Here is a 25,190-nt window from a genome sequence, read left to right on the forward strand (position 1 = left end):
GGGGATTCACAAGGGGAGGAGACCGATCTGTGTTAATCTGTACTGAGAACACACCATCGGTCTCCTCTCCTCTAACGGGACCTGGATCTGTGTGTTTACACACACAGATCCACGGTCCTGCTGTGTTACTTTGCAATCGCTGGTGCCCGACATATGACGCCCTCCTGCAACGAGAGCTGCGCCACCTGGCCGTCAATTGACAGCCGGCGGTCGGCAAGCAGTTAAAGGAGACATTTCATAAGAAAATGTTTTTCTTTTTCTTTTTTTTTTTTAATTTCTTAGTCTCCACTTACCTTTCCCACTGCAGGGTTCTCTGTGGTAAAACCAACAGACCCAATCTTCACCCCTCACGGTGGGCTCCGTTACCAAACCTTCAGGAACCAGGGACCCTCGGGGAACCCACACTCCCGGACCTGTAAAGCACCCCACCAGTAAAACTTTATGGCTGAAAAAACCAAAGCTCTGGATCCCGGGTTCCAGCTCTCTAAAAAGAGAAGCGTTACAGGCAAAACCTTGTTTCTTCGGACACGAGGCCCAGGTACCATTCAATTAGGCCTAGAAAAGGCACTTTGAATGGATCTGGTTGCCTAGCTTGCCCCAAAGGAATCTTCCAGTGGAGCTCAGCACAGCACATCTTTACTCGTGACCAACACCTTAGACAATGGTGAAAAAACAGAGGTACTCACAGGAGTGGGAGGGGTTATATAGGGAATGGACTTCCTGTCTTAGGGTGTGCCAGTGTCCATCACCTGAAGGTGGCCCTTAAACCACTTAGTAATTACTATGGCTCTGTGTCCCATGATGTATGATAAGAAATGTGTCTGCATTTAAACTTTGGACAAAAAGAATAGTTGCTTGTATCTTTTTTGATATTGAGCCCCATTGTCCCAATAATCCATTGCAACAAAGTCCTTAAATGTTCAATACACAGTATAGCTTGGTCTAGTAAAGTATGGTCACTTCATACGCTTGTAACATTTTAATAGATAACTATACTCTTAGTACAACCATCATTTAAATATTCCCCAGCATCTTATACGCAAGTCCTCGCTCCTGCTGCTCCTCCACCTTTGCTGTGTGGCCCACTGTAAGCTGCACAACTGCTTCTGCAAAGTGTCTGGCTAGGCAGCTTCTTTTCCACGTGTAGAAAAAAACCTCAACTCATTCCTTTAGAGAGGTGGTCTTTCCTTTGGGGTGCATAATAGCACCTCCATGGGAATACAGAGAGTTTTCCACATACGCTTAGAAGAATGTGCCCAACCACAAGATTTTGCAGCAGAAGTTGTGTTGCTCCCATAGAGAATATCTGGAAGTAGAAAGGACAGTGGAGCTTGGAGGCCTGGTAAAGAATACCGTTACTAAAAAGTACAGTTATCAATGAAAAGGAACCGGTCATTGACAAGTTATCCTAAAATTGTCATTGCTTGGCTGTTGTGCTGACCCACTTAATCAAATGCTTTGTATTTTAGTATGCAGATAAAAGCTTAACTGTTTTCTGATTTTCCTGATCGATACACCATTCTAGGTTAGTGATATAATAGTACACAAGGCAGTAGATTGGCATAATCGCCAGGTAACTAGCAATGCCAGGGAGGAAGACAGCAATGACATCTCTTGTACTTCTCTCTCAACATACTTTAACATAGATTAGCCTATAGGCTAGGTGAAGGTGCTAACAAAAACAAGATCTGCACTTGGCCTGAAGTGTTACAGCAGTTTAATACACAAGCTGAACCAATATTTGTACTAAGAATTATGACCAAACTTGGTTGTAAAGATGAGCAGTTATTCAGCCAAAGACAAGAAGCCTTGCCATAAGATTTTAGAAAAATACTACACATGGCACAAGCTTAAGGGGATGTACACTCTAAAACCCCATACCTACAGCAGCCCTCAAAATTTCCACTTGCATTTGGCAAGTGGAAATGAGCTGAGGGAGAGTGTGGAGCAGGGGCGGACTGGGCTGGGGAGCAGGGAGGAAATTGCCCCCTGGGCTGCTCTCATGTCCTGTAAAAAAAAAAAAAAAAAAAAAAGGCTGCACTGCTTCTGCCGGGAAACTGTCAGGAGGAGAGCCAGCCGGATCACACAGAGAAGATCTCCCGCTCTGACACAGCTTGGATCTTAAATGCCAGCTGCTGTCAAATTGCCGCCTCCTATAAAAGCACACTGATCCAGTATGCTGTCTATCATATGAGGCAGTCCAGGAGGCGGGACTGACAGCTGCCAGCATTTCAGATCCATGCTGTGTCACAGCGGGAGATCCTCTATGTGATCCAGATGGATCTCCTCCCAATTCCTCCTTGTGATCCCCATGCAGTGATAGGCTGCATTGATGGGCACTGATGAGGCGGCAATGATGGCCAGTGATAAGCTGCACTGATGCGGCTGCACTAATAAGGCAGCACTGATAGGCACTGATGGGTACGGATATCCTTTATATTATTGTTGTTAAATGTTTTATGCAGAATTAAGTTACAAAAATAATTAAGTGTCATTTCATGAGATAATTTACGAGGATGTGTTTAGGGCCAGGGCAACTGGTGGCGAGCAACTCTAAAGGCCTGGCTAGAAGCTTAGGAATTGAAATTGTGAGCCTTGCCTATAGCATCAACACCATTATCTTCCCTATGAGTTCATGAACTGGCCTCCAAGCTTGTGGCAAATAGATAGATCCATTAAAGATCAAATATAAAAGAAAATTAAAACAAAAACATGAAAAAAAAAATGACTCTTTATTTCCCCCAGAAAAATACAAAAAGAAAATTTCAAACAAAGGACATGCTAACTAACATAAGAGTAATTTTTCTTTTCTTTTTTTTTTAATACCCTGAAAAAATATTCCTAACAATGCATCCTGGCCCCAGGATCATAAATCAAACAGGTAAAACTGGTTGAGATCCCCACACAGGAAATGAGTTTTGGGAAACTAATCAGCAGATGTCTCAACACTTTCGGGTTCAGGGGCAGGCTCACTTCCCGCATCCTTTCCTTCCTTGCTTCGTTTGGATTTTTTGTGCTTGTGTCTTCTGTGACTGTCGCCTTCTTCACTGTCATGGCGGCGCCTGCTGCTGCTAACAGAATGGACAAACAGTGCATTAAACCAATTAAAATGACCAAGTCATAACAGGTATATCAATGTTATCAAAAATATATTTTAGACTACAGGTTTACTATTACAATATTTGTTTTTAATGATCTGTGTTGCAAGTTGTATACATAAATCAGTGGGTTGATGTGCCTGTTGCTGTCCAGAATTTCACAAAGAGGGGGGCTTGTGCAACTACAGGGCAAAACAGACAGAGGAGGAAGAATGTCCTGTCACAAGCGTCTACTCCTGATATACCCAATCTGTGGGATTAGTATGGTGCTGGGAAGGCCACAACTGTTCCAAGCACTGGGTGTCCTTGTCACCCCCTTTGTACAAATAGTACACACCATTTGAGTGCCCAACTGTTATCAGGCTTGGGTGTGCCAATATGGTGGCAACCGGGGTGCGCATGGCTGACAAGCCCCTTCTGTGATCGCATATTTCCAGCGACATGTCCTCTTTAAGGAGAAATCAGCAATCTATTAGACCTCTATAGTCACCTCTGCACTCAATTGCAGCTAATTAAGTGGAGATTGGCCTCAATTAGCTGTTCCCTTGGCCATAGCAAATGGAGAATGAGAGCTCTCAACCCAGAATTAACGTTGTTTCAGGGTTCATACACCAGAGGGAGGATCAGCAAATGATTGTTCATTGATCTCCAACCACTTAACCTGCCATGGCTTCCCCAGACTCACAGATGGGACATCGAAACATGGGATATATGGCATGTTGGGAAGGAGGGGGGTGGAGGAAGTTTTATCTGCAATTTTCAGTAGCTGTGAAAATGATCAACTACAATCACTGTTGGCCTGATAAGTGTAAATACCCGCGCTATTGTCGACGTAAGCATTAAATCGATGAGAGCAAAAAGGACTGCTTAAGTGCAATGATGTTCTGTTCAAGAAAATCTGTCTGAAGAAGGGCAAATGCAGGTTAGAAGATCAACTGCAGGATATATGCACCTGTCAATGATCTCAGAAATGTCACAAACAGATGTCAAAATAATGCCTTTGACAGATGCCCAAAGGCTGTCAACAGGCCCCTAACCAAAATAAATTTTTCCCTTCATATCCATTTACCTCTCAAAGTGTTAAAATGACATGTGCTACTATCCCAAAGTCTAATAGACACCAGCTTGTACCTTTTCAGAAGCCAGTTTTGGGTCAGAGTTAAAGAATGTTTTACTCAGGAAGAATGAAAAAATGTCAAGAAACTAAAAAAGAAATAACACAAATCGCTTGTTATTAAGCATTTTACAAAATTACCAAATAAAACAAGACATCAAAGAACATTCTTCCGTCAATAAGGAAGAAATTATGTCCAATTCATCAGATGTATATTTTTAATGTGTGCTGCACTAACAAGTGCTCGGAAAGGAAAACTGCGGCATTAATCAAAAAAATGACGGAGCATAATGAGTCCATTCTTCTACCTCTACTCACAGGAATACTCAGGATAAACATTTCTAGATTTAATTCCAAATATCAGTTAATCATATCACCAGCGCACTACAACATTCCTTAATGTGACTTTATTGTAAAGCAGGGCTGGTCACCAGGGACTGACAAATAAAGTTCACTGCCAACCAGGTATTTGAGCATATTATATACAGTTTTGTCGAATGCAGGTTCACATGAACTTCTTTAATAAGTTGCAAGTATTTCTTCCTGGTCTGTAAGAGTAGGGCACAGCCCATACATTTTTTTTTTTTATGCGACCCAATTCCCCCATTCATACATTCAATGTGGATGGGGGAATCCTTCCAGCTGACCTATTGTATGGCGACAGTGGGAAGGCTTCCCGGTTGTCAGAATACACTGATCAGTGCTGCCGACATTAGCTGGCAGTACTGATTGTTTGAGAAAAACAGACAGGCTGGTTGTACAGAAGTTGATCAGTAGACCAGCTTACCCATACATGGATTAAAATTTGTCCGGCTCATGCTGAACCGTCTAAATTTTGATCTATGTATGACTGCCTGAAGAGAGAGCCCGCGGGTCAGTACCGGGTGAGAGAGCCCGCGGGTCAGTACCGGGTGAGAGAGCCCGCGGGTCAGTACCGGGTGAGAGAGCCCGCGGGTCAGTACCGGGTGAGAGAGCCCGCGGGTCAGTACCGGGTGAGAGAGCCCGCGGGTCAGTACCGGGTGAGAGAGCCCGCGGGTCAGTACCGCGTGAGAGAGCCCGCGGGTCAGTACCGCGTGAGAGAGCCCGCGGGTCAGTACCGCGTGAGAGAGCCCGCGGGTCAGTACCGCGTGAGAGAGCCCGCGGGTCAGTACCGCGTGAGAGAGCCCGCGGGTCAGTACCGCGTGAGAGAGCGCGCGGGTCAGTACCGCGTGAGAGAGCGCGCGGGTCAGTACCTGTGTGTATTTGCAAGTATGGAATAGTACTACATGTGGGATTGACAAAATTATGTAAGAGAAATAGCAACCAGGATTTGTCTGGATCTGTCCTACTGATATTTACATACACTTTACTTTGTGTTTGCGAATTTGTGTAAATGGGTCCAAATAAGACTGGGAAATACCAAACTTTCTGGCGACCAGCTGTAGTTTGCCATCTTCTAACTTGTTCAGATGGCTCTGCGAGATTTGTCCAGGCCTGTTGTAAAGTCACCAGGCAATGTTTCAGGGACATGTAGGGTCAAACCTTTGTCAGGCAGAGAGTAACTTCTTTACATTCCTCACATGAAGTACAATTTTCTACTTAAATACTATATTCCTTGATACAGGGATTGATCAGATCCAGAGTCAGAGCCTTTCCAGCAAAAATGTAATCTTTTGTGTGCATGCGCAGGGATCCCATACATTTCTATAAATGGGTTGTACTCTGCTGCACCTCTGAAAACCACTATGAGTCCATAAGAATGGGGCCACAACATGCATGTGCAATGTGAGGAGAACCCAATGGTGGGCATACTTTTGCTGGCCACACAGCAAAGATAAATGAATGGAGACAGAGGGCATTTGCATAGGTGGGCAAACATTAGTTTTGGTGTGGTGGTGAAACACCATATATTATTTGAAGTAGATGGCAAAATCTTTGAAAGTTACATAGTAGGTGAGGTGAGGTCGAAAAAAGACAAAAGTCCATCAAATCCAACCTATGAAAGTAGTACCCTCATTACTGAAACCAGGACACTAGTGTGGTTTGCTGTGCATTTAGAACATTTCTTAAAATATCTGTTAAGCATGCTTTGAACACCTAATGTAAAGCCCAACAGCTAGCCTTTCAGAGAATTACAATCAGCTTTCAATAAAAAAAGAAAATGACCAAACAGATAAATGCAACCTACTAAGAACAGTTTCTATCAACACCTTGAAATTATCTAAAATGTTGGTGGCAGGATACCTTACCTCTGCAAAGAAAAGCTGGGTAAAAATAGCTGAAATTTCCTAAAACGTGCATGCGTATAGCCAGCATAATACTTAACCCAAAATTAACTGGAATTCAGAGGCCAAATTCACTCTGATGCCAGAGGCCAAAGAATACACGTGTTTTATCCTGTTCTGGATATTTTATCAATATCCTGGCATGTGTGGAACACAGGGAAACCATCAATAGGATGGCTTAGTGTGGCTGAAATATTACACACATAAGGTACAGATTTGGTGGCATAAAGTTGGCCATACACTATTAGTGCTTTTTTGTTCAGCCAGTGGGCTAAAAAAACAAAACAAAAAAAAAGGATTCCTCTAGCCACACAAACAAGGTGGAGGAATCCCCCCAGGCTTTCCTCCACGGAGACATTGTGTTTTGTATTGCGGTGCTGTCAGAGTACACTCGAGATTCCCAACTTATACATTCAACGGTAGTCGATCAATGCATACATTTCTGTTGAACAGGGACAGCCACACACTGAATCCTAAAGTGTGTACCAAGCAGTGAGTTCTGTACATCCTTTGCTACCTGGTGGTTTGGGGGTGCACAGCAGATGCTGAAAACCTATTCTAAGAAACCACTTTTTATGTGTGAACGTATTCCTTAAAGCCCCTTTGTACCTTTTTACTATGAATTGCGGCTGCATAAAATGTTAAAACACTTGTCTTTTTTTCCTCTTTAAAAAATGTTGTTAATTTGATTCCCTAATCGAACGTTGGAGATCTATGCAAGAGCAGAGGTCCTATACATCCTTTAGAAAACTGCTGTGCTCCAATTAATGTTCAGACTCCTACAAGGACTTTTGCATAAGGCTTCAGAACTATTATACATAAAAAAAAACAGCCTGAATAAATTAAAATAAAGCAAACAAGTGGGATTTAACTAACAAGCTACCATAAAAAAAAAACAAAAAAAAAACCTAACACCCATTAACTTAACACCTTAAAGCAGATCTCCACCCAAAAAGGGGGAAGCTCTGCTCGTCTGCCTCTTCAGCTGGTTTCGACAGGTACCTGCTCCCAATTCTGGCTCAGTTCGCCGTGAACTGAGTCGGAAGTTCGGCCCCCCTCCTTCCCCCCGTAGCCTTCTGGGACACTTCACAGGTCCAAAATGACTGCAGCCCATTCAACAAACAGCAGCGCGCTTTGTGCATGCACAGTAGGAAAATAAAGTGACGGTGCCAGCACCCGAAAGCCAATTGAAGAATCGGCTCGCTGGATGCTTGGACATGTAAGTGCTCTAATATTAAAAGTCAGCAGCTACAGTAATTGTATCTGCAGGCTTAATGTTTTGGGGGGAGTCTGGAGCTCCTCTTTAAAGGATATACTATGTCAGGTGCATGAAGTGTATGAACTAAAACATACCAGACCTGTGCAGAGATATGGTTGACAAAAGCTGTAAACTAATAAGCTAAAATGTCAATAAATCTACCCCCAGAAACTGTTCTAACTGGTTAAAACATTCATCCACTCCACCCACCAAGCTGTTCATAAATGGTCCCTATTATAAAACAGGGCTGTCATTTTATCCTCCTCTTCCACCAATTTCCACAAGAACAACTCGTTATAACATTTGTACAATAAAACTGATTGATTTCACATTACCTTCTTGATGATTTGTGGCGAGTTGACTCTTCCTTTTCTCGATGCCTCCTTTCCCTATGCCGCTCTTCCTTCTCTCTGCTAATCCTCTCCCTATGGCGCTCATAGCCCCTCTCTGGTCTTTCTGCATACTCCTTATACCGGTATCGCTCTTCTTCACTGTGGAAGAAACATTGGCAAAATGTAAGATAAACAAAAAAAAAAAAAAAAAAAAAAAAAAAAAAAAAAAAAATGATGCTTGCACAACTGTGTATTCAAATATTCATACATATATGGGAAACATATCATCATAGGGGGATGGCAGAAAAAAAAAACCAACTGGTCCATTAAGTCTGTCTAGTTATTTTTTTAACCACCTGACCTCCAGAAAGTTTTACCCAATTCATGACCAAAGAATGCAACAACAGATGTGGGACATTACAAAACACTTTTCTGGAGGCAGGAAGTGCAACATTAAAAATGTGAAGTCACAGAAAACATGGGAAAGACCCTTAACCACTGGCGTTCCCAATGAATATGAGAAGCCTGAAGGAATCTCACCCACCAGATCCTACCTAAAAACGTACAAATTTCATTTGGGTAGACTGAACCATTAAGAGCTCAGAAGAACACCAGCCTCTACAGTCTAGCACAGGATTCTCCAATCTTTCTAAACAAAGGGCCAGTTTACTGTCCTTCAGATTTCCGACTGACTGATGCCAGTGGAACTAGAAAATGCCCAAGTGTCAGGGGGGTGTAAATAATGCCTCTGGCTTGGCAGTCGGTGGGAGCAAAAAAAATTCTATTGTACCCCATCATTAGTGTCAGTGCAAGGAATCGTGCCCCATCACTGGTATCAGTCAGACGAATAATGGCCCAAGGCCCTGATAATTGCAAAAGGCGGCAGTTTGGAGACCACTGGTCTAGAAGAACAAAGAATTCTGAAGAAATTCTAGGGCAGTAATGTCATCATGTCCGCTTGTTTGAGCAGCGGATTCGTGTTTCATTGATATGCGGTTTCATGTACATCTAATGCTTATTAGTCACTCATCTTCAGTATATTACAAGCGAGTATCCATGCTGATCTTGTTTTGGTGCCATCTGTAGGATACCATTCTCTGCTTGATATTCTATGACCTTTGGTGAGTTTATAGTACACCTATAAATTACACACTGGATGGACGTCGCACAGTTTATGCACTTTTCTTACCAGTTGCATGTAAAATTTAATTTCATTATCACTTGGATTACTTTATCTAATTTATTGTTGCATATATATTTAACTTGTCATTTTTATTAAGCGCTGCACATTTATTATTTGGATTTTAGTCAAGTTTTGTACAATCACCTTACGTGCCAGCTGTATTATTGATTGATGCGCTCACTACACCCGTTATTGGATGATGAATATACAATGATTATTTGCACTAAAATTTTTATTATGACACGTTTAACCACTTAAGGACCGACCTATTTTTCAGACTTGGTGTTTACAAGGTAAAATCATTTTTTTTGAATGATTGAATGCTGCTGCATTACCTTTAAAGATCTTTTAGTTTATTTAGCACTTAGTGCTGATTTTTTCTATATATATTCCTATAGGATATTTTCAAGGTCTTCATGATGGTAAAAGCGATCGAGTGTCATTTTGAATCTCTGCCACTCTTCCACAGAGCTTATGCAGAACTGGGGGAAAAATTTTGTAATGTAAATGTGTAACTATAGAATCATAAAGACTGTAAATCTTTACATATATATCAAGTGTCTATAGTAACATTAAAAACGAAATTTTCTAAATTAATGCTAATTCAGTTCCAAGGATGCTAAGCAGTGTCAGCATGCAGAATCATGTTAGAAACACAAACCGTTTCTTGTTCCAAGCGAGTACACTTCCAAATTTCTTTTTTAGACTTTTCTTTTTTTTAAATGTATTTTTGCGCATATGCGTTCGTGCAATTTGATGCACATTTCCGCGCATGTGCGGAAGCTTGTTCTTGCATTCACAATGTCAATGCACAAATCTGTGCAAAAATTTACACATCCGCATAGGCACATTACAATAAATGGGCTGTATTTTAGCTCAGTAAAAAAAAAAAAAAAAAGCTGTATGGAGCATTTTCAAGCTGCAGTGTGCAAGAGGCCTTAAGCTGCGTACACACGATCGGATTTTCAGACGGGAAATGTGTGATGACAGGCTGTTGGCAGAAAATCCATCGGACAACTGTTGTCAGATTTTCCGCAGACAAATGTTGCTTGGCAGGCTTTAAATTTTTCGTGGACAAATGTCTGTTGTCGGATTTTCTGAGCGTGTGTACACAAGTCCTTTGGTCAAAAGTCCAAAGTCCAAACACGTATGCTTGCTAGCAAGGATGAACCAGAAGCAGTCGGTCTTGTAAACTAGCATTCGTAATGGAGAATTAACATTCGTGACGTGGCAAGTTAAGAAATCTCCAAATGCAGCGCACATTCTCTTCTTCTTTATTTAATGGGATAATAATGAAGCTGCTTTGCTGGTGATACATATTTTAGCTTTTATTTTCTAGTGATATCAAGAATAATATAATGCTGTTTTTTTTTTTTGGGGGGGGGGCAAGTTACCACAACACCATTATCTCGTAGTTTTTAAGATCAAAGAGACAAATATGTTGGTGTTCCTTCTCAGTTTTACATTGTATTTTTTTAAATGTAACTGCCTACTCCCAAACTGTCATTTGAAGTAAAACACATAGCCAAGTATTATTCTCCACAATTTTTTTTATTGTGCATTAAAAAAAAAAGAAAATAAAATTAGACATGCTATCTGCCAATAGAAATGAACCAAAAAGTGCATTCTATGCATCCAAAGATATAGAAAATATAACAAATCAAATCATTATTCAACCAAAAAATAAAATTAAAGCCTCATGCATGTGTCCTGCTTCTTAATATAGGGGGTCAACAATGCCAAGAGTTGGTAAAAGCAGGGGTCCGTCATCGGAGACGATTCCGTAAATCATCCAGATTATTCTCCTGGAGCTCCTGCAGCAAAGACATATGACATAATTGGTCACAATTAATAAAGCAACCAAGTTATGGTCCAATAAATCCTCCTCCTCCTGTTCCTGGACTAGACGACTTGGGTCACAGCAATAACTCCAAGGCCAATAATAAATAACACGTTATCTCCTCTGATTCCGCAACATGTCTGGTTGACGAACTGCTGCCCAGAAACAAACTGAAAAGCGCTAAATGAAAAGTGCAAATTAACACTCAAACACTTCTACTAACACGAAATTAGCAGACGGAGCCCAAAGGGTGGCGCTAAAGAGCTGGAAAAAATACACGTAGTACGTCACTATGTTCGTGCTGGTTGGCCAACAATTCCTTGGCGTTTGTATGCAAGACAAAATGCAGGCACACACCTTCGGACAAAAGTCTGAGGTTTTGGCTGCGGAAAATCCGATCGTGTGCACGAGGCTTTAGACAGTGATGGCACTTCAGAATGTCTTCCATGAAAAGGATGACAGGAGGATGTTCACTGAATAGGTACAGCCATTTCCCACATATACAAATGCTTCATCTGATTGTACCAGTAAATAAGGGTCCTAATTTAGACCAAATAAATAGGGGGAAGAGGTAAAAAGTACAAAAACAACAAGGCTTCTTTCTCAGATTAACAAAAAAAAAATTAATTTGCATCTCAAGGGGACACGTTTGAGGAACCCTGCTCTGTATAGGCAATACCGAGGGGACGATTTATGAAAAACTGGAGGCTGGCCGGCTTGTGTCGGACCAGCTGCCATACACATGGGCCGAATGTCACCCAGTTTTTTTATTGAACTGGCTGGTGTCATCCGACATTCGGCCCATGTGTACTAGGCTTGAGAGAAGTGTCTGCCAGACAAATCCTCACTTCTTAAGACATCGCACAACTTAAAATAACATACACCAAAATTCATGAACTAGGATTCTTTCTCAAAAACCAACACAAGTATTTACTTAACCCTATAGAGCTCTGCTGATGATCTATAGGAAATTTTTTTTTTTAATTTCCAGAAATACACTACGGCAATCGCAAATTTGGATGCTGCAGATATTTTGTTTTGCCCCCAAATTTTGAAAACAGATATAGAGGGGATCCATTTTAGACTTCCTTTCAAAGCCGCTAGCTCCAGTGTCGGTCCAAAAATCACATAAGCGCTTTAGTGCTTCATTTTTAGTTTTTGGGCAGTTAAATCAATTTGAGACTTGCTGAGCTGCAATTAACATGAAGTGGGCAGCACCAGCATCCATACCCTAACACAGCAGACTTTAGAACAGGTATGTTTTACTGCATACATCTCACTTACTTTACAAAGCTGAGGAAGCAATGTAGATGATAGTGTTAGATGGTAATTGTGTTCCTATTTAATTAGGCATGAATCTCTGACTCCACAAGCTCTCATTTGTTATGCCCATGCTAAAATAGTATTGCATAATGCAAACTATAAACATTTTGTAGTGAATCCTACTAAGCTGTCACATCCTGGAAAATGAATTGCAGCCCTCTGGCTACATACAGTTCACAGCAGTGAAGTCCTGGAGATGGAGACTGAAATGTCTGCTTTATTTCGACTCCTGAAACTCAATATTGGATCTTGATATGAATTTGCTTCACTAAACAATTAAAAAAAAAGCCTGTAAAAAGTCCTTGTATAACAATTAACCAAAGAGAGTGTACACAACAGCTATAATAGAGAATTGCGGCGTTAGCCACAATTCTAACACAATCAGGGAAGGTGATCCATACTGGATACACTTCTCTAAAATCGCTTTATATGCATCATGCATTTCTGAAGAGAAATACTGCACTCTTTAGAAGCATTCCAGAAAAGCAGAAAATTGCTGGAGACACAGCAATGTTTTCATTACTAGCTGAATTTATGAAGGTAAAGGTTATGGCTACATACTGCCAGCACACAATCCAAGCTTGAAAAATTACATCAAACCACCTCTCAGCTAAATTTAATAGCAACGCTTGCAGATATCCATCCATGTGAACAGCAATGTCAGGGTCATGTACATGTAAACAAATGCTAAAAAACTAAAAGTACTGTGAAAGTAGCTTGACATTGCTGAATACAGTAAAGTTGAGCACATAATACACATACATACAGTATCTCACAAAAGTCAGTACACCTCACATTTTTGTAAATATTTTATCATATCTTTTCAAGTGACAACACTGAATAAATGACAGCCATTTACTGGAAGTTTCGTGTGCTGGCGTTTTGTCTCACCTAGCTCTTATGCAGCTGAAAACAGAGATTATGTGATCACTTATACAAAAGAGGGAAAAAGTATTTATAATTTTATATCTATACACAAGATGTTTTGCCTTTCATTTAAAACTGAATGGGTTATTTAACAAGGTGAGGGTTTACATATACAGTATCTCACAAAAGTGAGTACACCCCTCTCATTTTTTGTAATTTTTTTTCTATCTTTTCATGTGACAACAATGAAGAAATTACACTTTGCTACAATGTAAAGTAGTGAGTGTACATCTTGTATAACAGTGTAAAGTTGCTGTCCCCTCAAAATAACTCACACAGCCATTAATGTCTAAACTGCTGGCAACAAAAGTGAGTAAACCCCTAAGTGAAAATGCCCAAATTTGGCCCAATTTGCCATTTTCCCTCCCCGGTGTCATGTGACTCAGGGTTACAAGGTCTCAGGTGTGAATGGGGAGCAGGTGTGTTAAATTTGGTGTCATCGCTCTCACTCTCTCATACTGGTCACTGGTAGTTCAACATGGCACCAGATGGCAAAAAACTCTGAGGATCTGAAAAAAAGAACTGTTGCTCTACATAAAGATGGCCTAGGCTACAAGAAAATTGCCTCTTCTACAGATGATGCACAAGAAAGCCCACAAACCGTTTGCTGAGGACAGACTAAGGACATGAATTACTGGAACCATGTCATGTGGTCTGATGAGACCAAGATAAACTTATTTGGTTCAGATGGTGTCAAGCGTGTGTGGCAGTAAACAGGTGAGGAGCACAAAGACAAGTGTGTCTTGCCCACAGTCAAGCATGGTGGTGGGAGTGTCATGGTCTGGGTCTGCATGAGTGCTGCCAGCACTGGGGAGCTACAGTTCGTTGAGCGAACCATGAATGCCAACATGTACTGTGACATACTGAAGCAGAGCATGATCCCCTCCCTTCGGAGACTGGGCCGCAGGGCAGTATTCCAACAGGATAACGACCCCAAACACACCTCCAAGACGACCACTGCCTTGCTAAAGAAGCTGAGGGTAAAGGTGATGGACTGGCCAAGCATGTCCCCAGACCTAAAACCTATTGCGCATCTGTGGATCATCCTCAAACGTAAGGTGGAGAAGTGCAAGGTATCTAACATCCACCAACTCTGTGATGTCATCATGGAGGAGAGCAGGGCCGAATTAACATAGGGGCTGATGGAGCTGCAGCTCCAGGCCCCTGCCTTAAAATCGGCCCTCCCAGTCAGCAGTATAAGCCTGATTTCTCCTGACCATAAACTTCTCTGGGACAGGAGAAGCTGTGTGTAAATGTAGGGGTGTCTGGCTGCATCTGTGTTGGCTCACTGTGGTTATTAGTGTCACAGTGCACAGTTCCCCCCCTACACAAATGGCTCTGCTTCCCCCTCCCCTCTCTCTTCTCTCTCTGTGTGCAGTGAAGGAGCCGTGTGGGCTGGGAAATTATGAACAGAGCAGCCGGCAGATAGAAGGTGAACAGATATGTGAGTGATAAGCTTCCCATCCAAGTGTGAGCTCAGTGACTGGACTCTTATCTCCCTTCTCTCCCCCTCTTTTACCTTTATCTTCAGCAATGGCTCTTATAACTGCAGTCAATATGTAGACTCGGCTCCTTGTGCTTTTAGGTGGGTTCACACTGCTTTGCTGTGTTTTGGCCCATTGCTGGTGTATCCGCAGTTTTCCTGCGTTTTACCCACAGTCCTATTGATTTCTAAACTGCAGATACACAAGCAGTGCGCCCAAACTGCAGCAAACCAGTGTGAGCCCAAAGGCTGTACACACAACCCTCTATAGAACTTGGTCTGATCAATACTCCTGGCATTCATTTTACACACAACCATACCATCCCAGATCAGGAGGGGTGGGGGCTCCAGGGATTTCTTTGACTATGCTGGCCCTGTCCCTTCTACCCATCCTGGAAGAGTCCTGGAGGGAGTGGCAGGCTGCTGGTGGCAGGCTGCTGGTGGCAAGTGGCACACTGTATCTGGTGGCAGGCTGCTGGTGGCAAGTGGCACACTGTATCTGGTGGTAGGCTGCTGGTGGCAAGTGGCACACTGTATCTGGTGGCAGGCTTCTAGTGGCAAGTGGCACACTGTATCTGGTGGCAGGCTGCTGGTGGCACACTGTATCTGGTGGTAGGCTGTGGTTGGCAAGTGGCACACTATCTGGTGGCAGGCTGCTGGTGGCAAGTAGCACACTGTATCTGGTGGCAAGCGGCACACTGTATCTGGTGGCAGGCTGCTGGTGGCAAGTGGCACACTGTATCTGGTGGCAAGCTGCTGGTGGCAAGTGGCACACTATCTGGTGGAAGGCTGCTGGTGGTAAGTGACACACTGTATCTGGTGGTAGGCTGTGGTTGGCAAGTGGCACACTGTTTCTGGTGGCAGGCTGCTGGTGGCAAGTGGCACACTGTATCTGGTGGCAGGCTGCCGGTGGCAAGTGGCACACTGTATCTGGTGGTAGGCTGTGGCTGGCAAGTGGCACAATGTATCTGGTGGTAGGCTGCTGGTGGCAAGTGGCACAATGTATCTGGTGGTAGGCTGCTGGTGGCAAGTGGCACAATGTATCTGGTGGTAGGCTGCTGGTGGCAAGTGGCACAATGTATCTGGTGGTAGGCTGCTGGTGGCAAGTGGCACACTGTATCTGATGGCAGGCTGCTGGTGGCAAGTGGCACACCATCTGGTGGAAGGCTGCTGGTGGTAAGTGACACACTGTATCTGGTGGTAGGCTGTGGTTGGCAAGTGGCACACTGTATCTGATGGAAGGCTGCTGGTGGCAAGTGGCACACTGTATCTGGTGGCAGGGAGCTGGTGGCAAGTGGCACACTGTATCTGGTGGCAAGTGGCACAATGTATCTGGTGGCAGGCTGCTGGTGGCAAGTGGTACACTGTATCTGGTGGCAAGTGGCACAATGTATCTGGTGACAGGCTGCTGGTGGCAAGTGACACACTGTATCTGGTGGCAATTGGCACAATGTATCTGGTGGCAAGTGGCACAATGTATCTGGTGACAGGCTGCTGGTGGCAAGTGACACACTGTATCTGGTGGCAGGCTGCTGGTGGCAAGTGGCACACTGTATCTGGTGGCAGGCTGCCGGTGGCAAGTGGCACACTGTATCTGGTGGTAGGCTGTGGCTGGCAAGTGGCACAATGTATCTGGTGGTAGGCTGCTGGTGGCAAGTGGCACACTGTATCTGATGGCAGGCTGCTGGTGGCAAGTGGCACACTATCTGGTGGAAGGCTGCTGGTGGTAAGTGACACACTGTATCTGGTGGTAGGCTGTGGTTGGCAAGTGGCACACTGTATCTGATGGAAGGCTGCTGGTGGCAAGTGGCACAATGTATCTGGTGGCAGGGAGCTGGTGGCAAGTGGCACACTGTATCTGGTGGCAAGTGGCACAATGTATCTGGTGGCAGGCTGCTGGTGGCAAGTGGTACACTGTATCTGGTGGCAAGTGGCACAATGTATCTGGTGACAGGCTGCTGGTGGCAAGTGACACACTGTATCTGGTGGCAGGCTGCTGGTGGCAAGTGGCACACTGTATCTGGTGGCAATTGGCACAATGTATCTGGTGGCAAGTGGCACAATGTATCTGGTGGCAGGCTGCTGGTGGCAAGTGACACACTGTATCTGGTGGCAGGCTGCTGGTGGCAAGTGGCACACTGTATCTGGTGGCAAGTGGCACACTGTCTCTGGTGGCAAGTGGCACAATGTATCTAGTGGCAAGTGGCACACTGTATCTGGTGACAGGCTGTCGGTAGCAAGTGGTACACTGTATCTGGTGACAGGCTGTGGTTGGCAAGTGGCGCACTGTATCTGGTGAAAGGCTGCTGTTGGCAAGTGGCACACTGTATCTGGTGGCTGGCTGCTAGTGGCAAGTGGCACACTGTATCTGGTGGCAGGCTGCTGGTGGCAATTGGCACATTGTATCTGGTGGCAGGCTGTGGGTAGCAAGTGGCACACTGTATCTGGTGGCAAGTGGCACACTGTATCTGGTGGCAGGTGACATGCTGCATCTAGCGGCAGGCAACTGTGGAAAGTGATACGCTACATCTGGTGGCAGGCTATGGGTGGCAAGTGACAAGCTGCATCTGGTGGCAAGTGAAAAGCTCAGGTCCCACTGATTCTGCATCATGGTGAGTTGAACTATTTCACTATATATTACAATGTAGTAACTGAAATAATGGAATTTGATCATCCTGACACCATATCAAGCATGGTGTCAGGATGATTGGTTTTAAGTACTAACACCAGCCATTTGCCTGACAAATCACCTCCACTGCCGATTTCCCTGCCAACCCCGAGACTACATCCTCCACCCTCATCTTTTTTTTGGGAAAGGGGGGATGTCCCTAAATGACAGTTTGGAAATGTGGTCTCCCTATGTTGCTGCTGGTGAGAGACCGCATAGCAGGTGGTATTGGTGGTGTTGCTGCTGCTCAGAGGCTGCACGGCTGGTATTACTGGTGAGAGTATATTTAATTCGTTTTAGCGAAAAATTGTTTGCATTTTCATTTTGTTTCCATAAAAAGGCCCACCGAAATTCTCAGCACCAGGCCCATGATGCTCTTAATCTGGCCCTGGAGGAGAGGAAGAGGACTCCAGTGGCAACCTTTGAAGCTCTGGTGAGCTCCATGCCCAAGAGGGTTAAGGCTTTGCTGGAAAAAAAATGGTGGCCACACAAAGTAGACACCTTCACTTAGGGGTGTATTCACTTTTGTTGCCAGCAGTTTAGACATTTATGGCTGTGTGTTGAGTTATTTTGAGGGGACAGACAATTTACACTGTTATACAAGCTGTACACTCACTACTTTACATTGTAGCAAAGTGTCATTTCTTCAGTGTTGTCACATGAAAAGATATAATAAAGTATTTACAAATGTGAGGGGTGTACTCACTTTTGTGAGATACTGTACATACAACTGTCAAAATGCATGCTCCAACCTCACGTAATTCCAAGTCAAGAATAAAAGCCAGACCTGAAAGGGGAACCCCAGTCAAGAAGAAACCAGAAGTAAACATACATGGGTCACTTAACTTTGCTATTTTTAATACATCACAGGGTAATTTGCAGCAGCTGAATTGTCTGCAGAATATTATTTAATGAAAAAACTATAATACATTTGGCCTATTTTATGCCTTTATTTTGTTTCAATATTTAAACTGATCGTCAGTTAATTTTTCATTTTACCTGTATAAAACCTTCATTTTCAAAAGTAGGATTTTTTTTTTACACACCATGAAATTGCTTTCTTGGCATCCACTGAGGGACACAGGAAATGTTAAACCTTCGAGTTATACTGCCACCACACGGGACGACTGGACACTGGCAAAAAAAAAAAAAAGACCCAGCACTGGTTAACTCCTCCTGCCACCAGCATGGTTCTGTAGTAAATGAATACTGAGAGTACTATCAAACACAGAGGTTTGGGACTGGTGTTTATCAAAGTAAAAAGTTTTACAGTGAGCAACAAAAATCTATATTCTCTCATCTGTAGAGACACACAAAAGTGTTTAACTTTGGGGACGTTCAAAGCAGTCCAACTGAGGGGTGACCCAAGAGAAACAACAGAACTAGGGCCTGCCTGCAGCTCAAAGAGCTGCCTGAAAGATATAGCATTAAATGAGGCCTGAATATCCACGTGGAATAACTAAGAGGATGTGTGAACAGAAGACCAGGAGGCAGTCTAGCCAATCTGGGGAACAGTAGCCTGATGCCAAAAAGCCCAAGAGGCACTCACAGATTTAGTAGAGTGCGCCTTGATGGGAAGCAATGGAATCCAAACCTTGAGACCATACGCTTGAATAATGATCTGCCTAAGCTGTCTCGAATGCCAAAGAGAGTCAATCTTTGTGAAAGAAACAACAGTTGAGAGATAGACTCTCACAGCCCAAACTACAGTACATTAAGGCAATCAAGAGAAATCTCCTTTTGATGAACTGGAGCTGGACAGAGGGAAGAAAGAATGACATTTTCAAGATGAAAGGCCGAAACTAGGATGTTCTGGGTTTCAACACCACCTTGTCTCTGTGCAAGACCAGAAAAAGCTAACAGTTCAGACACTCACCTGACAGAGATGGCTACAAGAAACATCACTTTGTTGACGAGTTTAAAAGAAAAGGTCCCCCCCACCCCCTTAGTTGCAAAGGGTAGTTTTTGAAGAGCTGAGAGAACCAGATTCAGATCCTATAGGTTTACGAATGGGAGAGCTCCATAGGAGACTCCTTGAGCAACGGTTTTAATCATAGAATTTAAAGCCATGGTCTCAAAAGAGCCTAATGCTGGTTAAAGCCCAGCTGCAGTAAGGAGAAGATATATCCCATGGAGAGAATCTCCTAGAGTGGAAGCTACAAGACTCACACCAAATGTAGTATGTCTTTTGTGTACGATTGTAGACCTTACAGGAAGTACACGCCTTAGCTTTTGGCATCGTGGCAATAACCAGTTTAGAGATGCTCCTGTTTCTCAGACCCTGGTCTTCAACAGTCAGTCAACTAAAGCCAGAGATGATAAAGTATGGTAAATCGATCTTTGAGACTGAAGATCTGGACAATCTGGAAGAGGCCATGAAGTGTTAGCCAGGAGTCTTGTCAGATTGAAATACCACATCCACCTAGGCAAACCTGAAGCTTGAGGATCACCATAATGCCATCAATCTCAATTGTGTAAAGCAGACATGGAAGCAGTTTCAGGGGGTCGGGGGGGTTATGGGGGGGGGGGGGGGTGGCATATATCAAGGTGTACCAATCTCACAGAGCTACCACAGCATCCACTACTGCTTCCGGAAGATGATCCTTGCACCTGAAGACAAACCTGATCAGATGACCCTTCAGTTGGATGACACACCTCCAGCATGCTGTTTGGGAGAGAAAATTCCTATGATGTCCAAGTCCCCTGCACAAAAAGAGTGCCTAGGATTCCTTCATAGCCCAACAGGCTGGCAACCTTCATGAGGAGAAGTTCTTTTGTGGCCTCTGTGTTCAAGAGTCAGCAAATAATTGGGTGATATGGGGCCATAAAGTCATGCAAGACTAAAGTAAAGACCTCCTGCAAAAGGGCTGAGAAGATGGCCACCTCCAATGGAGCTGGGGAAGACCCCCAAAGAAGTAGGGCTAAAGTAGCAGTGGGAAGGATGCTTCCTCTATGCTAAATGGTGGGCAAGAGTGTGAGTATATAACACTCCATCCAGCAATACGAACAAACAAAGTAGCTCCACGTGCTCAGTCTGATCAGCCTACTCACAGAGTAAATGATCAGAGGTCTAGCAAGTATATAGCCACTCTCAATGGCTCAGAACCTGAAAAACGCAATCTGCAGCTAAAGTATTACCAGAACAGGGTCTGTAGAGCTCCTTATGTGGAAACCCAAAGATCACTTCCAGACTAAATCCACAACTAGCAGTCCAACAGGGTCTGTTCGCAGCACACCAAATGCCAAACTGAGGATAGGTCATGCCAGACAGGTGCAAAATTGCTCTAGATGTTGAAAATCTAACAAAGATAAAATGCTAGAAAAAAAAAAAGGGTGGGCCTTTTAACAAAAGAGTAAAAAAAAAAAAAAAAATTGTCCACCCTGCGAAGACACTAACAAAAAACGAAAGCATGTAGGGAGGAGGAGAAGTTATGCTGGGGTGCCTCAAGTTCTGTTTTAACATTTCCCTCAATGGATAAGAAATAAATATTTAATATAGGGTGCTTCCATAACACTGTGCTTGCAGACCATTAAATCGGTAACTATCTGAACAACCCCATAGCAGCTACTCACTTTTATACTGCAATACCCTATGGAGAGATGTTACAGCTGAAAGGCACCTGGGAAAACAGACTATGTTCTTCACAGCACAGAAGAAAAGAAATACAAAAAAAAAAAAAAAACAAGCAGTCTGACAAATTATATGGCTCCACCTGCAGAGTGCATGTGGTTAACTAATAGGTCTATATTTAAAAAAATAAATAAATAAAAATTGTCCCAAGGATAAGAAAAATGTACATAAATGTAATGCAATCAAATTAACTCCAGGTTTTACCAGAGCAATTTTAGGTTACTGAAATTATCCCCCCCCACCCACCCCCTCCAGAATTACATCCAGAAAATTGCAAAGAACGAAGGATCAAGATACTCGGAATGTGACTGTTGTTAAAGTCAATCTGCACTTACCCAAGCAGGGCAAAATAGGCTCATGTTAATGCCAACCCTCCTAGCTGCACATACGCCTTCACTTCCTCACTGATCCATTTAGCCACTGGGAGCAAAGAAGAGTAATCTGTACCTCTGGGTATAGGAAAGCATGTTGTTCACTTTTTGTCCTCTCACATAACAGCACTGGAGCTTGGGGACTGGCTGTTCTAGCAACAAGCACAGTCACATAAGGCACAAATCAAAGGTATTCTTTATCTTTTCTGAAGATGTTTATTGTTCCTAAAGATAAGCCTGAATGCATGAGAATGTATTGAGTACACTAGGCTTTTTGAGAAGGGCAGTCAAAGTAGAACTCAAGACCATGAGACACACAGAAAACGTTCTAGTTATGGAGGACACAGCATAACAAACCAGTGAAGATCAAGAAGCAAATGTATAGTTCTGTGGTTTAAAACACAATTCTACGGTTTATACAAATGGCATTAAAGAAAATGTTAACCCAACATTTCACATTCCTGATATATGCCTGCTGTACCACGTACTCATATGAAAATGTATCCTATTATCTTTGTATTGCTTCCTTTGTGTGAGAGCCCTGGCAATCCCGCCAGTCCCCTCTGCTTTCCTAATAAAGAAGGCAGGAGAGAACAGCATAGTTAGTTCTCTAGCTATGGTGGCAACTCAGCCTACCTTCCTGCAATGATCAGACATCAACTCCCCCCAGCACAGCCATTTACTGGAAGTTTCGTGTGCTGGCGTTTTGTCTCACCTAGCTCTTATGCAGCTGAAAACAGATTATGTGATCACTTATAAATACTTTTCCCTCTTTTGTATAATTTTATATCTATACACAAGATGTTTTGCCTTTCATTTTCATTTCAAACTGAATGGGTTGTTTAACAAGGTGAGGGTTTACATATACAGCGTCTCACAAAAGTGAGTACACCCCCTCATTTTTTGTACATTTTTTTTAATATCTTTTCATGTGAAAACACTGAAGAAATTACACTTTGCTACATTGTAAAGTAGTGAGTGTACAGCTTGTAGAACAGTGTAAATGTTCAGTCCCCTCAAAATAACTCAGACAGCCATTAATGTCTAAACCGCTGGCAACAAAAGCGAGTACACCCCTAAGTAAAAATGTCCAAAGTGGGCCCCAAGTGTCAATTTTTGTGTGGCCACCATTATTTTCCAGCACTGCCTTAACCAGTTCCTTTCTGCGCTATAGCCGAATGACGGCTACAGCCCGGACCTACATTGCATTGTCAAAAGACGTCCTTCCCTTTTCCTCGGCTCCCCATGCGCTCTCGTATCGGGGAAAATCTGTGCTGGCTGTGTCCCTTGGACACAGCCAATCACAGATTGCTGTAAATGGCCAATCACAGCGGCTATTTAATACGCGATTGGCATGGCCAATGAGAGATGATCTCAAATGTAAACATATGAGATCATCTCTCATTGTCAGCCCTCCCTCCTCACACAGAGACCAAGTGTGAGGGGAGAGGGGATCTGTGCTGAATCTGAGCGATTCAAAAGTATTAGAAAAAAAAAAAAATTATATATATATATATATATATATATATATATATATATATATATATATATATACACACACACACACACACACACACACACACACACACACACAGTGTGTGTAATATATATATATATATATATATATATATATATATATATATATATATATATATATATATATATATATATATATATATATATATATATATATATATATACACACATACATACAATCAACATATAGTGCCCAAACAGTACCACAGTGCCAATTAGGATCAGTGTCAGTCTGTGCTATCTATAAATTAGTGCTGCCTCATCAGTGCCGGCTTAGCAAACATCTGTGCCACCTCATCAGTGCAGGCTTATTAGCACACATCTGTGCAGGCTCATCAGTGCCCATCAGTGCAGGCTTAGCACACACCTGTGCAGTCCCATCACCACCAGCAACCATGTCCAAAAGATGCTTTTCCACCGAGGAGGCGTACCAAATACTTTCCACAGCCAACGAGAAGCTCTCTTTTTCAGATTCCCTTTCAAATTTGGATTCTGACGTAAAAATTATGAGCCAGTCCTCAGTAGTGGAACACTGACAGACTCGGTGGAGGAAGATATTCTGCCCGCCAAACTAAGGTGTTCTGGTGAGGAGGCAGTGGTATCCACCAGCACCGCAATACCTCGGCATGAAAGGCAAAGTACCAAAGTACCAGTGAGGTGTCACCTCAGCCCCAAAGGGTTAGGACCCATGCCAGCCTTCCCTATGCCCTTCAGAACCCCTTGTGGCTTCCTCCTAATTCAGGAGAAGCTAACATTCCCCCTTTCACTGCCCAGCCAGGAGTCCAAGTGGACACGGAGAATTTTTTCCCAATCAATTTCTTGGATTTAATTTTTACGGAGGACATGCTAGCGTCAATTGTGGCCCAGTGCAACCTGTATGCACAACAATTTATTTTGAATAATCCTACATCCTATTATGCCCGTCCCTACCAGTGGAGAGACCTAACAGTGGAGGAGTTGTTTTTTTTGGGCCTCACATTTTGTATGAGACTCACCAAAAAAAAAAAAAAAAAAAAAAAAAAAGAATTGCGCTCCTATTGATCAACCCACCCCATCCCGATCTTCTCTGCGGTAATGCCCAGAACCAGATATCTAATGATCTTGAGGTTCCTACATCTCAATGATAATACCCAGTGCCCTCCCCAAAATTACCCAAATTATGACAGGCTTTACAAATTTTGGCCACTACTAAATTATTTTTCAGAAATATTCCCCCAGTTGTTTACCCCAGACCAACACATATGTGTGGATGAGCCCCTTGTTAAATTTAGCGGCAGGCTTAAAGTCAAGCAATTTATCTCCAGCAAAAGAGCTCGCTATGGAGTGAAGGTGTACAAATTATGTGACCGAGCCACAGGGTACACATATGCCTTCATAGTGTACGAAAGGAAGGACACCCAGCTGCACCCCCCTAATTGGCCGGACTACTTGGGATCAAGCGGGAAAGTTGTTTGGGACCTCATATACCACCATCTCGAGAAAGGATACCACTTGTATGTAGACAACTTCTACACAAGTCTGCCCCTGTTAAACAACCTTCACCGGAAGAAGACGCCAGCATGTGGCACCGTAAGAAAGAACTGGAAGGGCTTTCCTCAAAGACTTGTCAATATGAAGTTGAGAAGAGGAGAGACAGCAAGTCTGCTAAACAACGAGATTCTGGAAGTGAAGTGGAGGGATAGAAGGGATGTCTACATGTTGTCTTCGATCCACAATAATACCTTTGTGGAAATCCCCAAAAAGAATGGCCCCATCCAAAAGCCAACATGTGTCCATGAATACAATTTGTTCATGGGGGAGTCGACTTCAACGACCAAATGCTCGAACCATACCTTGCCTCAAGAACGGACATACCATTGGTATAAAAAAGAAGCAATTTATTTTTTTCATTTGGCCATATACAACTCCTATAATTTACTCCACCCAAAACCCCCAACCCTTCCTTGGCTACCAGGAGGAAATTTTCACTGCCCTTATATTCCCGAACGGCCCGCCATAAAACATCCGATCAGATGTTCTTAGTTGACTCTCCGAATGCCACTTTCCCAATAAAATCCCTCCCAAACCAACAGGCCAAAGACATAAAAAGAGATGAAAGGTGTGTACCAGTGGAGGAGTCAGAAGAGACATATTATTGTCCCCATTGTCCTTCCCAACCAGGC

The 25,190-nt window shown here is 43.2% G+C and overlaps 1 protein-coding gene across 4 annotated transcripts in view; it reads right to left on the reverse strand.

The window, feature by feature from the left end:
• Positions 1-2,713: 2,713 nt before the first annotated feature.
• Positions 2,714-25,190, reverse strand: part of FIP1L1 (factor interacting with PAPOLA and CPSF1) — a 133,081-nt gene continuing 110,604 nt past the window's right edge. For 3 of the 4 annotated variants that reach the window (XM_073608446.1, XM_073608447.1, XM_073608444.1), the window contains 2 exons: positions 8,070-8,225; positions 2,714-3,071 (listed from right to left, as the gene is read on the reverse strand). In XM_073608446.1, the coding sequence (XP_073464547.1) occupies positions 2,927-3,071; positions 8,070-8,225 (301 nt within the window). In that variant the 3' untranslated portion in view covers positions 2,714-2,926. The remainder of the gene's footprint in view (positions 3,072-8,069; positions 8,226-25,190) is intronic. The other variant, XM_073608445.1, reaches the window with a different exon arrangement.

Source organism: Aquarana catesbeiana, linkage group LG01 (assembly GCF_042186555.1).
Source record: "Aquarana catesbeiana isolate 2022-GZ linkage group LG01, ASM4218655v1, whole genome shotgun sequence".
Classification (NCBI taxonomy): domain Eukaryota; kingdom Metazoa; phylum Chordata; class Amphibia; order Anura; family Ranidae; genus Aquarana; species Aquarana catesbeiana.